Consider the following 14,329-nt stretch of genomic DNA (forward strand, 5'->3'; position numbering starts at 1 on the left):
CCTTGAGCAAAAGTGCTCAAGAACAGCACCCAGGCTCTATATCCAAGCCCTAGGACTGGCACATTTCAAAAAGGAATTATAGAGCTGGGAAGGTGGCTCTGTGGTAGGCATGCTTTGTGCATGCATGAGGCCCTGGGTTCGATTCCCCAGCACCACATAAGCAAAAAGAAAAAAAGCTGGAAGTGGCGCTGTGGCTCAAATGGTAGAGCACTAGCCTTGAGCTGAAGAGCTGAGGGACAGCGCCCAGGCTCAGAGTTCAGGCCCCATAACTGGAAAAAAAAAAAGGAATTATAATTACCTAATGTAAAAGAAAAAAAAGTTCTTGGAACTTTATGCATGAAATAAGAAGGAAAACAGTGGTATCTCTGAGATGGGGCATTTAGTCAGAAATGGCACTTTTCAGCTTTTGCCTTCAAAATCAAACACATCTCTGGGAGGCAGAAGGTCTCTGACTTTTCATTAGTGGTCCTAAATCAGTTTTGACTTGAACAGCTTGTCATCAGATAATCTATCTTTAGGGAGCAGTGAGAGTTGAGATCAATGCTGCATTGACCTCCAGGTATTCAAGTCAGCCCTGGATACTTACATTACCAGTCTTATGTAATCCAATATGGCATGAGGGGCAGCATTCTCCATCCCTAGGAAGGCAATGCCATGCTACCTGCAGACAAGCCTGCCCCTCCCTCCTCCTCCAACATCTCAGTCCCAACAGATATCACCAAGTATCATGTGGTTTGAAAGTCTCTCCTATGGCATCAATATGCTACATCCTCTAAAGTAAGGTTGATGCTAATTCCATTTAGTCTTTCTATGTCTATTATCAATCACTAAAGTCCAGCTCTGCCATTTATATGTCTGTCTTTGCTTCAGAGCTCTTATTGTAGCACTTTGCAATAAAAACCTTGATTGAAACACTTAGGACATCTGAAACGGTAGCTTCCTTTTTGAAGTTTGTCGATTTGTTTGTCTTCAATGTTGCCACCTTCCAGATGGTTCCAGACCTTGGGTTCCATCCATGATTTGTTGAGAGTTCTCTATTCGCAAATTATGATCCACTGGTATTCAGTTCACTAAAAATTCAAACCAAATACATAGGAAGACAATGGAGCAGTACCTTGGGAGATGTGCCTTGTGCCTTGGACTAAGAGACCAGCTCCATCCTTTTTCTGCCAACAATACAAGTCTGTTACAATGAGTTCTTTGTTTCCAGCTAGAACATCCAGTTCTACAGCAGTTCCTGGCCACCCCACAACTTTCCTGCCTTCTTTGTTCTTCAGCAGTCAGTGAATACCTTACATGATTAGGCATAGCCAGCCTGGCCTTTCGGCTTCCCTTGCAGGCAAATAAGAAAGATACTCCCCCTTGTTTGGCACTTTTTAAGGTACATTCTGTCAACTCAGTTCTTATAAAGGAATTCTGACTTCTGAAATCCCTTAATGACATAGTGGTTACTCTTTATTCCATAAGAATCAAGTGTCCTACCCAGATCCTTTCCCTACTTAGGACATATAACAATTATCTAATGAATTAAACTGAATATATGACACTCCCTGAAATCAAGAGAAATGCATGTATCTAGGAAAATACTTGCAGTTCTGTTTCCAAGGAGAAGATCTTGGAACTTCATACGTGTGTGCACCAGCTGTGGCTCCATTTAACACTGACATATCTTGAAATGTCTATGGATAGGGGTGCTCCATCGATTCCTGACGCCTGCTTGAGACCATGGTCAGAAGAGGGCTGGAGCTGGACCAGTGAAAGCCAGGATAGAAGCCAGTCCATGAAGGTGATTCAGAACGCTGAATCAAACCCACATAATTATGAATTTGGGATCCATTACTTATTAGCTAAGAGAACTTGAAGTTTTTTAACCTTTCTATAATTAGCTTACCTATAACACGGCAGTGATGGTGTGTAGCTGAGAGGGTTAGAACACTAAGGGACACACTATTGCATATTGCGTGTCTAGGAAGAGGCCTGGCCTAAAGAAGTCCTTTGAAACATTTGAATATTGTTATTCTTTCAACTCTAGTCTAGTGTGGTCATAAAACTGTAGATACTTTAAGTCTGAGCTAATTGTGACTAGCTGAATTAGATGTCTTTTTCTTTGTTTCTTTCCTTCTACATGTTTTGTTTCCTCTCCTCCCACCAACTGTTGCATTCGTTTTTAAATGATTACAAATTCCAGTTTGTATAATTTAAATAGAAATCAAGTTAAAATCAGCACTGCGATTACCTGATCAGGATTACTTCTCATACTTACCAACAATGAAAACAATATTACAGAAATATTTGAAGCAAAGAAAACTTCACAAGATAAGATACAAACATACAATGTCTCTGCCAAATAATGATAGTTACATGTTTTGAAGGATTTATATAGGCTGGGCATCCTCAGGGACACACAATAGGAGAGAGAAAGACAGAAAGAGACAGAGAGACAGAGAGAGAGAATCTTAAAGTTCCAACCCTCTGAGCTATATACTGTTTGTACCATGTCATAGAGAAACTAATGATAGAGAATAACTTCATCAAATTCTTTTAGCTATTAAGTAATGGACCCAGAATTTACAACTGTGTGCATTTGTCTCAGCATTTGAATCACCATCATGAACAGGTGACTGGAGTTTCTTCCCTGGCCTTTCAGGATCCAGCTCTAGCCCCCAACTATAGGTCTCATTAAGGGTAAGGAGTGAGTGGAGCACACCCATCCACTGATATTTCAAGATTTATCAATGTTAAATGGAAAGCACTGCTGACCACATGTACATGAGGTCTCAAGGTGCCAAAGATTTGCCTGGAAGGATCAAGGTACTGCTTTATTGAGTGGACTGAACAAGCAAAAACAACAGTCTTTCATGGTGCAGCCCAGTTGTAAAAGAAAACGCTATTTTCTTGAGTTCAAATTCTGGAAAGGCTTAGAGCTGATCAGACTTATTTGCTTAGCTATGCAATTTTAAGCTACTCTCTATGGTCCTCACATCATTCAAGGATCATTTGCTCCAAATGATTTATTAGGGCCTACTGTGTGCCAGACATTTGAAAACAATACAAACAACAGTCCCAGTGTCTCTCCACAGGCAGGTCACTGAGGGGTTGGAGGCAGGGAATGAACAAAGCACAGAGAGATAAGCATGCAGTGCTTTGGGAGGTAGCTAAATGTCATATGGAAGAGACCACAGGTAATGGGAGCCATGGGCAGATTCTGAGTACAGAAGGGAGATGTGGCCAATGGTTTAAAATAAAGGGATTGTATACGAAACTTACTCCAACTAATGGCTTCGTAATAAAAGACAGGAGCATATCTAAAAAACTGTTGCAGTTAAGAGACCTGTTAAAACTGTTTACTTTTATCTAGTATTAGCCCCTTATTTATTGTTTTATCACCCCTTTGCTGAGTTATAACTCTTTTTCTACCTAGCCCTACATGAGAATTTGATTATCTTCAGTAGAAAATGAAGAGGATATCTCAATGCAGTGATTAGCTTGAAACCCTGGATGTATATTTGCTTCTCTGCTTTCCCTGAAGTTAAACTGTAGAGATTGTGCAACATATTATGTGGACCATGGAGACAAAGAGTTAAAGAAGTTTAAAGTCATTTTATTGGAACAGTCTCTGACTCCTGTATGCAAAATAGCAGCCTGTCCTTGGTCAATTCCATCTCTCTCTCACACACATACACACACAAGCATGTGCATATACATGTGTCCTTCTTACTTAGAACGTAAATCCCATGAAAGGAGCACTTTGTCCTGGCCTCCTCTGTGTTCTGGGTGCTTGGAACTTAGCATCTGATATCTCAGCATCAGGTGGCTGCCTGATGTCATTAAGAATGTCATGTCATTAAGCTTAGGATAATACTGGAAATGCTAAGGTCCCGTGGTATACCTCCTGCTACATGCTAATCACTGCAAACACTTACAGCCTAAAGAATACTTAAGTAAAAAAAAATGTTTGGGGTAAAACAGTAAGCATTAAAAAATATAATGTATGATACAGTGTATGATGTAGTGGCTCCATTCATTTAGGAACATGATTAGTCCTGTGTGATTGCTGGCCTGATTAGAACATGAATCTGTCCTGAATATTTTTGACTGAACTAGTAATAGGCTCCTTAATTGAGAGTCTCCTTTTTATTTTTTTTTCTCTCACAAGTCATACACATCGTTGACACATGGGAAATCCAATGTACTACAGGGAGGCAAAGTTTTACCCCCGTGTGCTCCCCACAAAGCCACATGTTTTCTCTTCCTTTCTCACTCATATAGAGACATACTTTGAAAGTGAGCTGAGAGTATCTGGGAGCTTCCATGGAAAGTATGTGGTGACGAAGCTGATACCTCAGAAATCAGAATCTTCCCCTCTAGTTTCTCTGAGGTGGAGGTGAGGGGTAGGGGGACGAGGACAAAGTTTCTACAATTATCCACATTACAGTGGGGAGCCCAAGGAATAATCAGGCAAGGCCTGTGTGGCTAGTTCTGTGTCATCTGACAGGTCATGCTGACTATGTGACATCCAGTAGTTTCTCAAAGAAATTGCAAGGCAGTACAATGAGTATAAATCCTACCTCTTCTCACTAGCTACGCATGAGTGGGCAAGACATTGTATCTCCTCTGGCCTTCAGTTTCCTTGCTTCTAAAACAGCAATTTGAATTCCAATTTTATCACAGAGTTATCGTGAAGATTAAATGAATATGGGTAGTAATTTTAGCCATTGTACGGTATAGAAGGAGAACTAAGAAATACTATGTACATCTTTAGGGGTTATAAGTCCTAAAACCTCCTTGGAAAGGTTATAGTTTTGATGATTTACAATTAGGTAACTTACTTAAGAAGTTTAGTTTGTAATCATTCAGTATAACACAATGTACCACAAATTAGCATGAGTGTTATTTTTCTATAGATTATTTTTAAAAGCCAAGGTGTAGTTGATAGAATGTTATTTCAGATGTAGTTTTGGAACTTACAAACAGCCTCATAGCTTTCTGATGACAAACTTGACATGTGCAGACTTGGTAGAGCAACAGGGACTAGAGTTGTGAGGACAAGAAGGATCGAACAATACAAACAGTATCAAATATATAGTTGTCAGGTTATTCAATTAATGTATACAAACCACAGATTTTATATCAGTTACTTATTTGTCAGCCTCAACAATACTCAAAGGAAAGCATCACAATGGCAGAAGATGTTGTTTCACCAGGACTTTTAAGGTGATCTGAGAGCATCTTTACTTAACACAAAGAAGACTGCATCAAAGGCAAATAGCTTACTGCTTTTTTATTTAAGAAAAGTGGATGGTGTTTCCATAAGGCCAGGGCCTATTTATTAAAGTTTAAAGAAACTTAGATCAAAATAGCAGCCACTGTCATCTAGTTAAATGTTCAATAAAAAGGCCTAAAGAATATTATAGAGCTAGACTAGGAACTAAACTATTTATACCTGTATATACCCAATTTACTTAGTGGAAGCAGAACATATCTAAACTTTTAAGCGGCAAACATGAGATTATCTTAAATGCTCTATTTTTCATATGGCAATGTCATTTAAAAGTGAGCACAGGAAAACTGGAAGGACAGTATATTGTTCTATCATGATATTTCTCAGATCTCATGGAACATCCAGAGACTATATTTATCTGCTTAATAGCCTGCCTTAGATCTTATTTAAAAAAAAATTCACCCTCTTTTCTGTGCAATATCTTTTGACATCCATTGCCTTGTTATAATGCTGACTAATTTTGTTTTCAGTCTCTAATCAAGGCATAATTAACTTGACAGGCATATAAATGCATGAGTAAATGATATAAAACTTGCACATATATTTAAAAAGTATCAGTTGGTAAAAACCATTTTGAACACTTTATCTATCTTGTTAGACCTCCTTTTTAGGGATTATACAATTACATCCCTGAAAAATATTCTATACTGTTTATAATTTTCCAACAAAACATGGATTTAAAAATGACTCAGTTTTGATTTTAAGTGGACAAGAAAAGTGGACACATTTAAGTGGACAAGAAAATCACAGCAAAATTGACATTATTAGAAAGCATTTTTAAATTAATGTTTGAACTAATGTAGAAATATTTTAATTATTTTTTCCTTTAAAATATAATACATTTTGGCTCTCAAGTTTATCTGTTAGAAAGAGAGACCTGTCTTGATAGAAACAGAGAATCATTCTGAAACTTGAATAAGAAGAGATGCCCTAATTTGTTCTTTTATTCTTCAACAAGTGTGTATTGGAAGTCTTTTAATATGGTTGATATTTTTCAAAGAAAGAGAATGAAGTACATCTCCTCATGCTGACTTCTAGTTTGGGGGTTGGGAGGAGGGACAGTCAGAGAATCTAAGAGATGCTAAGAGTTATGAAAGAAAGAGATACTCAGGGCTGACAGGAAGACAGAGAAGCTCTCTCTCTTATAAGGCAATATTTGAATAGGTGCTAGGAGGAAATATAGAAGGAGTCAGCAACAAACCTTAGAAAAGAATACTCCTGGAACAAGGCAAAACATATTCAATACTGGAAGTATAGGGTCAGTTATAGTGGTGAATGCCTATAATCCCAAATCAGGCCAAACCAATCAAAAAGCTAGTCAGATCACACTTCATCAAGTAAGCACAGTGTGGAAGTATGTGTTTGTCAGTCCTATAACAATACAGGCATGGATAAGAGGATCACTGTTTATGGCTGGCCCAGGGCAAAAATGCAAGACTAGCTGAAAAATAACCAAAGCAGAAAAGAATTGAGAACTTGGCCTCTGTAGTAGAATGCCAGTTTACCAAGCACTGAGGCCCTGAGTTCAATACCAGTATTGCATAAATGTGTCTATACATGCATATGTATATTTATGTATGTATACATCGATGTACATACATGTTATACATGTATGTATACATGTATACATACATACGTATATGTACATATAAAATAAGATCATGTCTTTTGAATCCAAGATCTAGAAAGTTACTGGAACATAAGGAGAAAAGGAAAAAAGGAGGAAGATAAGAAAATAAGGCCATTGAGCCAGCAGGAAATAACTTATATGGGATATTGAAGAGTATGGAAGGGTAACCTCAATTTGAGATATATTAAAAAAAAAAAACTATGTGGAAGAAAACTAAATGGAAGAGCAGCAGAACAGACCTGATGCACAGCAGAAACCAGCTGCTCTGCATCAAGGAAGCCATCTAGTAGGTTTTTCAAGGTTTGGGGAAAAAATGGTTTCGTAGACCTGAGCCATGGCTGATATATAAGGTATAAGGACTGTGAAATGTATCGAGACACAAGGACTAAGAAAGCCACCAAAGTTTTAGTGAACTGCCAAGAGGTTGACAAAAGTGGGTCTGTAGCAAGCCTGAAGGAAAAAAAATTGACATTTAGTCTTGAATACATAGGAATCATTTTTCTTTAGACACACAGTGGGGACATTGGAAAGGTAGTTTTCAATGTTCTCTGGAGATCCAATAAGAGATCAGTGAGGTGTCAGCATAGAAATGGTGTTTCAATCTCAAGACTGATCAATTTATGTGAGAACTCAGTGTAGTGAAGAGAAATTGAAAGGACTGAAGTCGTGGGCCATTCCTCCTCTTCGGCGTACATGGCATGAAGAGGAAAGCAACATCAGAGATGAAGAAAGAGCTAAAACAAGAGATGGTTTGAGGAGTGTTTCCAAGGAGGGCTCAGTCCACATTGTCAATTGAGAAATAGGCCAAACAGGATAAAGATGAAGAATTGGCCATTAGATATGCCAACAGTGAAGTTATCAGATCTGGACAAAATGGAACTGTGGAGGTGGTATGGAAATCCTGGCTGCAAAGACTCAAGGACTCTGTTCAGGACTTCCCACAAAGGGAGAGGGAAAAATAGAGAGATTCTGTAGCATATATGAGTCATACATGAATCTTTCTAATTGAAACTTTAACAAGTATACCTGTTAGGATTCCACTGAATTAAAGCAATTAATGCTTCTCTTGGGAAGTAGATTTATTTATGTAATTATTTTTCTTCTTCATTCAACACATATAGCATAAGAAATTGTTGCATATACCTATTTTTAAGAAAAAATCTTTCCCTCATCTTGCACAATTCCTTCTTCTGAAGATTGTAACATTTGTGTGGCCTTCAATTTCACTTAAAAATTCATGCTTTGAGATTAATGACAGTGTATTTTTCCTTTCAGGAGTGCTTCTGGGAGACATTTATTGAAATGTTTCTTAATAAACTTGCATAAGGGATTTTCTTGAAAAGAATTTAATTGGAGGAAGGGCACGAGCTGGGTAGGAGTAGTAATAGGAGGAAAGAAATTGGTCTTGAGAGTGGATAAGGAAAGAAGCCAGGTAATGGGTATACTGTACCCATTATACCATTCTTTCTGCTTCTGTTTGTGTTCAAAATGCCCATTATGTAGCATTAAAAATGAAGAGACACAAGGATCAATACCATGATTAACCTGAAAGAATCCATTGAGTGATAACATTTTAGATAATATGTTATAAGGATAAAGAGACATTAAGGGACACAGAAACTTTTCTAGCACTTTTCAAATCACATCAGCTACTTGTTTCCATAAACAGGGCAAACATAAATGACTTTTACTTTGTACTGATTCTAAAAGTGTCTCTCTTGCTTTAGGATAGCTTAATAGTGATTTTTGATATTTTAACTGTAATATCAGTCTATGGAAATTTAGATAACAAAAGTCTTCCTTATGGTTAAAAATAAACCAATGTAGAATGGTGGCACTGTTACGTTACTTTTCAAATATTAGCCCTAAGTAGTCTTTGTTTTCTAGTTACTCAATAACCATTTTATAACATTTTTGTCATTAACACTAATTATATTTAATTGTTGACCCTTTCTTCCAGGAATAGTTACAAAAAAGGCTGCAATCTTCTTTTTGTACATGAGAAATAGTTACATTTTATTCACAACACCTGCTACTCACTATACTAAAGGTCTATATATTTGAGACCTATAAATTCTAGTTAAAAAATCAAATCCAGCAATATATTTTTCTTGGGAAGCTTATGGTCTCTTTTGTTGGGATTTACTTCTTTTAACATTTTCTTGGTGTAAACTATGGTGCATGGGAGCAAGATTTTCTTTGTAATTGATACCTAAATGTCTATTCTGCTGTAAGCATCTAATTTGTACTGTAAAAACATATAATTTAAGATTTGTAGCTATATAACAAAAGTATAACAGTTTGCCCTGATCTCTAATTTTCTGAGTTATATTTACTATAATTAAAATTTTTTGCATGTTTTAAACTGCCATGCAAATCAGTATGCATCAGAAACCTTTGTATATTAACAGAGACTGGGAAAAGGATGCCTTGTTCTGATTTCAGATAAACATTCTTTTTCAGATCTGCAGGTGCAAGGCAGGCCATTCATAATCCTTGTTTTAAGTCAGTTAGAGTTACAGATGGAATACAGCACTACTACACAAGAACTCAATTCATTTTTACAAGCACAATGCAGGTTTTAATAAAATGATTGTGGTTAGTAGATTCTAAAGGCAAGTGGGACTTTTTACTCTGAGTATTAGGAACAAAGTATGCTCTGTTGACATAGTGTATGTTTACTAAATCTAGAAAAACACTTTGTTACTTATTGAAACAGGATGGAATTAGACTTGGCAGAAAATCTGTTGCAACAACTATATGTTCCATTTAGGAAAGAACTAATAATGATGATTACTTTTTCCCTTGGTATTCTGTTTCACTTATTTCAACATCAATATGTAGTCAGGAAATAAACCATAAGATAAAAATTCACTCTAATTGACCCAGTTTTAGGTAACTCGATAAAACTCCCTAAAATAACTATTAGATCACTATTTCTGCAACAACTAAAGGAAGTTAGTTTTATTACCAACCCGTATTTATAAGCCTATGACTTGACTGTTTTAATTAGTTGTTACAGGTAGAGACTTGACACATCAATTCAAAACACAGAAGTAAATTTTAGTCTGTAAAAGCATTACAACCATTGAATGTACTTGTTAATAAATTACAACTATTAATTCAAGTTATTAATTCCACTTGTCTGGAGTCTTGTATTTGCACAAATAAATATTTGATCTCTATGAAAACGACATCCTAAATTGATTGCTATTGCTATTATTAGTTTTGTTTTATGGCTTGTTTAAAAAAAGTTACCACCTTACATTTGACTTTGTATCCACCAATCAAAGATACTCTTAACAGGCTGGGAAGGCCGCTCAGTGGTAGAGTGTTTGCCTTGCATGCATGAGGCCCTGGGTTCGATTCCTTAGCTCCACATAAGCAGGAAAAAAAGCCGGAAGTGGCGCTGTGGCTCAAGTGGTAGAGCTCTAGCCTTGCGTTGAAGAGCTGAGGGACAGCGCCTGGGCCCCAGAGTTCAGGCCCCACGACCGGACCCCGGGGGGGGGGGGGAAGAAAAGATACTCTAATCCCTTCTCAACTGCTAGACATGAAGTTTCTTTTGAGACTTAGGGAGGGCAGGTGTTGCCTCACTTAGCCAATGGAAGAAGACTATAAACTTTGTAAAAAGGACTGAGAACTGTCAATGTTGTTTGTTTCCCAGAATGAACTCAATACAGATTTCTTTCTAAAGAAAACAACAACTACTACAAGGTACAGTGGTAGTAACTTAAAGCCCAAGCATATTTAATTCACTCTATTAATGAACTCTATGATAGGAGAAAGTGGTACGGTGCCGTTTCTTTTTTCTTTTATAGACTAAAACAATGGAAGACACGTTCCCATTATAAACCAGTTCATCCACAACCTTGAGTCGATTTCAAATGAGTAGCTTGTGGGCCCAAATATTGGAGAGAGGACCAGCACAAATGAGTACAGGACGTGCCCTCAAGGATGTTCTGGAACCTTCGAAACTGGCTAATAAAAATCCAACCCCTCCTTTCCAAACGCTTCTCAAGAACTGCTAGCCCAGCACCCTGGTGCAACTTCCAATGTGTCCTAATATAGTTAGACCCTGCTGTCACTGCGAGGCGAACATGCTCAACTTCTGACCTTTCTTGAGGCCACCTGCATTTGAGGAAGCTGCCCCACAACTGACCTCCTCCTGGTCTCAGGAGTGACTGAGATTGACATCTGCTACTTACCTGGCTGGAGCATCCCCAGCTCTTCCCATATCCCAGGGGGTGGGGGGTAGGGAGGGAAGGAGTGAGGAGAAACGAAGACAAGAAAACAAATCAAAACAACTTACCACTTCGGCTCAGTCCCAGAACAAGTGAGAACACCCACGCCGCCCGGAGGAACGAGACAGGACCTCGCTGGCAGTTTTGCAGACAGACAAATGCAGCAGTCAAAAAAGCCAGGGCCGAGCGGCACATCATGCAAAGCAGCCCGCCCCGCGCGCGCTGCCTGGCGGCTTTGCTGCGGCGCGCTCGCGCCTCGCCTGCGGGGCGCACCTCGCGGGGCCCGCGGGCCGAGGGTCGCTAGGACCTTTCCCGCAGGCCCGGCTGCTGGATCCCACGGTTCCGATCAGGAGGTGCAGATACGTGGGCCTGGGCACCGCTCTGCATTTCAGGGCCCTAGCGGCCCTCCCAGCTCTGCGAGGCGAGACCCACGATCTTGGAAGGAGGGGTGGGGGGGAGGTGGTGGAGAGGGAGAGCGAGAGAGAGAAAAGGAGAGAGAGAGAGAGAGAGAGAGAGAGAGAGAGAAACACCTCCTAAAACAGCCGAGGGCGAGCCGCCGTGGCTCCACAGTCCACACTCCCTCGGACAAAGAAAAGAGCTTTTGTTTTCTCTCCAGCCGATGGGGCTCCGCTGCATAAATCAGCTTAGCGAAGAGCCAAACACAATCAAACCCAAACAAAGCCCAAAGCTGGGGGGGGGGGTGCGGTGGGGAGGTTGGACGGGGGTGGGAGGGAAACCACCCTAATGTAATTCACTGGGTGATGTTGCTTTTGTGGGAGGGGACGCCTCGCCGGGCCCGGGGAGGGAGCGGGCCAAGTCGAAGGCGCATCCGTCGGCGCGAGCTCTTCCACAGGTGGGCAGCAAGGCCAACTCCGCCGAGTTACAGCCTGGCCGCCTGCTCACGGAGCAGCGGGCGAGGACCCGGCCTCCAGCGTCCCGCTGGGCGAGGAAGGAAGCCCCGGGGTGGCGAGGGGTGTCGTGGACGGGGCGGGGTGGGGGTGCCAGCGGCCGCTGGGAAGGAGGCTCCGGGCGCTCCTTAGACGTCCACAGGCATCGTAGGAGACCTCGCCGCGTCCTGCCGGGCGGGGAGTGGAGCGCACGGCAGCTAGGAAGGGAGAGAAAGAAGAGGTTCGGCGGCGGAGGTCGGGGAGGTGCGGGAGCTTCGTACCCTGGTCCTTTCGGCTCCCAAGGAGCTACTCGAGCGTCCCGCCGCCCAGAGCCCCGGCGGCAGGCGCGCTCAGGGTTGCACCCGGTGAGGGGTGCGAGGGAGGGAGGCGAGAGTGATGATAGGTGGGGGTGGGGTTGTTCTGCCCTGTCCCCCGCACTCTTCCCTTCCCTCCCCACCCCAAAAAAGGGTTCCTAACCTGCTGGTAAGCAGGGCGCGCTTCGGGGCCTCTCGTTGCTAGGAAACCTCCCCACGCTATAGCTGTAGTGCGCCTCGCCCCGGTCGCCTGCCGGCTCGGCGGCTGCCTGGGCTGCACGCAGGACGGGCTGGGAGCAGCGTGGGCGGGACATTGGTAAGGCATGAAGTCACCGCGGCCCACACTCGCTCTTTGTTTTGCGCTCTCTCTCTCTCCCTCTCCCCCTCTCTCTCTCCTCTCTCCCCCCTTCTCCCCCCTCTCTCCTCCCCTCCTCTCTCTCTCTCTCTCTCTCTCCAGACTCCTTTGGATCTGAGGTTGCCATTCCCAAGCGTCCACGAGAATTCCCGAGGCGTTCACTGCGCAACGGGAATCTCAACGATGCATTCCCTTCCCTGCTGAAATCCTTGCACACCCTCCAATGCTTGCCCAGGGAGAGGGGGGTGTGGTGAGGGAGTCGCTCAGCCCGGCGGCAGCTGCGAGCTACTCCAACCTCGCACCCCCCCACCATATCCTCCCCCCCCCCCGGTGCTTTGTGCTCCTTTGTTCGGGGGTACTCATTGCCCTGCAGCTGTCGCACGTAAAGTGGAGTCCAGGGCCCCTCCTCCTCCTCCTCTCCCCCCCCCCAACTCTCTCGTGAAGGAGAAAGTGGTACCTTGCACACTCTGCTTTCAGTGTTAGGAGTGCACCCTCTGGTCCCATCCCAAGGCTGTCCCGGGCTTCTCCAGATCTTGGAGAGTTGGATGAGTCCTTGGGCGGGGGGGGGGGGGGGGGCTGTTCCAGGAGCTACTGGCAGAGATTTCCAGCCGCTCCTTCTAGAGCTTTCAGTCCTTGGGCTGGACAATCTTGCCTTTTCCCAGGGTCTGTTAGTGGTTCTGGGCTTTTGCTGAGTGTAGTCTTTTGACCTTAAACGTCAGACCATCTCAGTAAACCGAATAAAGAAGTTACAAACCGCAGCAAAGGAGCGACTGGAGAAGCCAAGGTGAAAGGAAGAGCATTTCTGCCTGCTTGGAAGCTGAGACATTTAGGTGCAGGCGTGGGGTGGTGGTTTGTGGGACAAGAGGGCGCAGCGTTCCTGCTGGGGTCTTGTCTCTACTACTGGAACTGTCAGAGGAAATCCAGGCCCCAGGATGGGAAACCAGAGCACCCTTTCCAATTTGAGGCAGGGTGATGATGATGGTTCCCCTTTTTCTTTCTCTCGGGGCTGGGTGGTTTCCCCATGTTCAAGTCAGACCTCTGATTTTTCCATTTGTACCTAGGGATGTCTGTTACAGAGCACTGGCCTCTTACAGGCATTAGACCAGGTCAAGGTGAATGTGCAGGACTTTCCCTTCTTATTTAATAGTTTCAGTCTCCACCCTGGGTTTAAAAAACACAAGCAAGGGGTAGGCTCTTTTTTGTATTTTTCTTCTTTCTGTTTTCTAATTGTTAATCAAGTGATTGGAAAGTACCGGGTTAATAAACCACAACATGGAAAACTCCCCCATTTCAGGTATGGACCACACACACACACACACACATACACATACACACACACACACACACACACACACACACACACACATTGCTTTATAGACCCAGAATTCCTGACTTAATTCATTCTATACCCGTGTGTGTGTGTGTGTGTGTGTGTGTGTGTGTGTGTGTGTGTGTGTGTATACTGGGGCTTGAACTCAGGGACTGGGCTCTGTCTTTAGCTTTTCACTCAAGGATCATGTTCTATTACTTGAACCACACCTCCACTTCCAGCCTTTTGGTGGTTAAATAGAGCTGGAATCTCACTGAATTTCCTACCTAGGCTGGCTTCAGATCTTCCAAT

General features: G+C 42.3%; 1 protein-coding gene across 1 annotated transcript in view; it reads right to left on the reverse strand.

Annotated features, from left to right (window-relative positions):
- Window positions 1-11,375, reverse strand: part of Itgb8 (integrin, beta 8) — an 81,532-nt gene extending 70,157 nt beyond the window's left edge. The window contains exon 1 of the mRNA XM_013023985.1: window positions 11,221-11,375. Within this exon, the coding sequence (XP_012879439.1) occupies window positions 11,221-11,350 (130 nt within the window). The 5' untranslated portion in view covers window positions 11,351-11,375. The remainder of the gene's footprint in view (window positions 1-11,220) is intronic.
- Between the last annotated feature and the right edge of the window lie 2,954 nt (window positions 11,376-14,329).

The sequence above is a fragment of the Dipodomys ordii genome, unplaced genomic scaffold, assembly GCF_000151885.1.
Source record: "Dipodomys ordii isolate 6190 unplaced genomic scaffold, Dord_2.0 Scaffold72, whole genome shotgun sequence".
Taxonomy (NCBI): Eukaryota; Metazoa; Chordata; class Mammalia; order Rodentia; family Heteromyidae; genus Dipodomys; species Dipodomys ordii.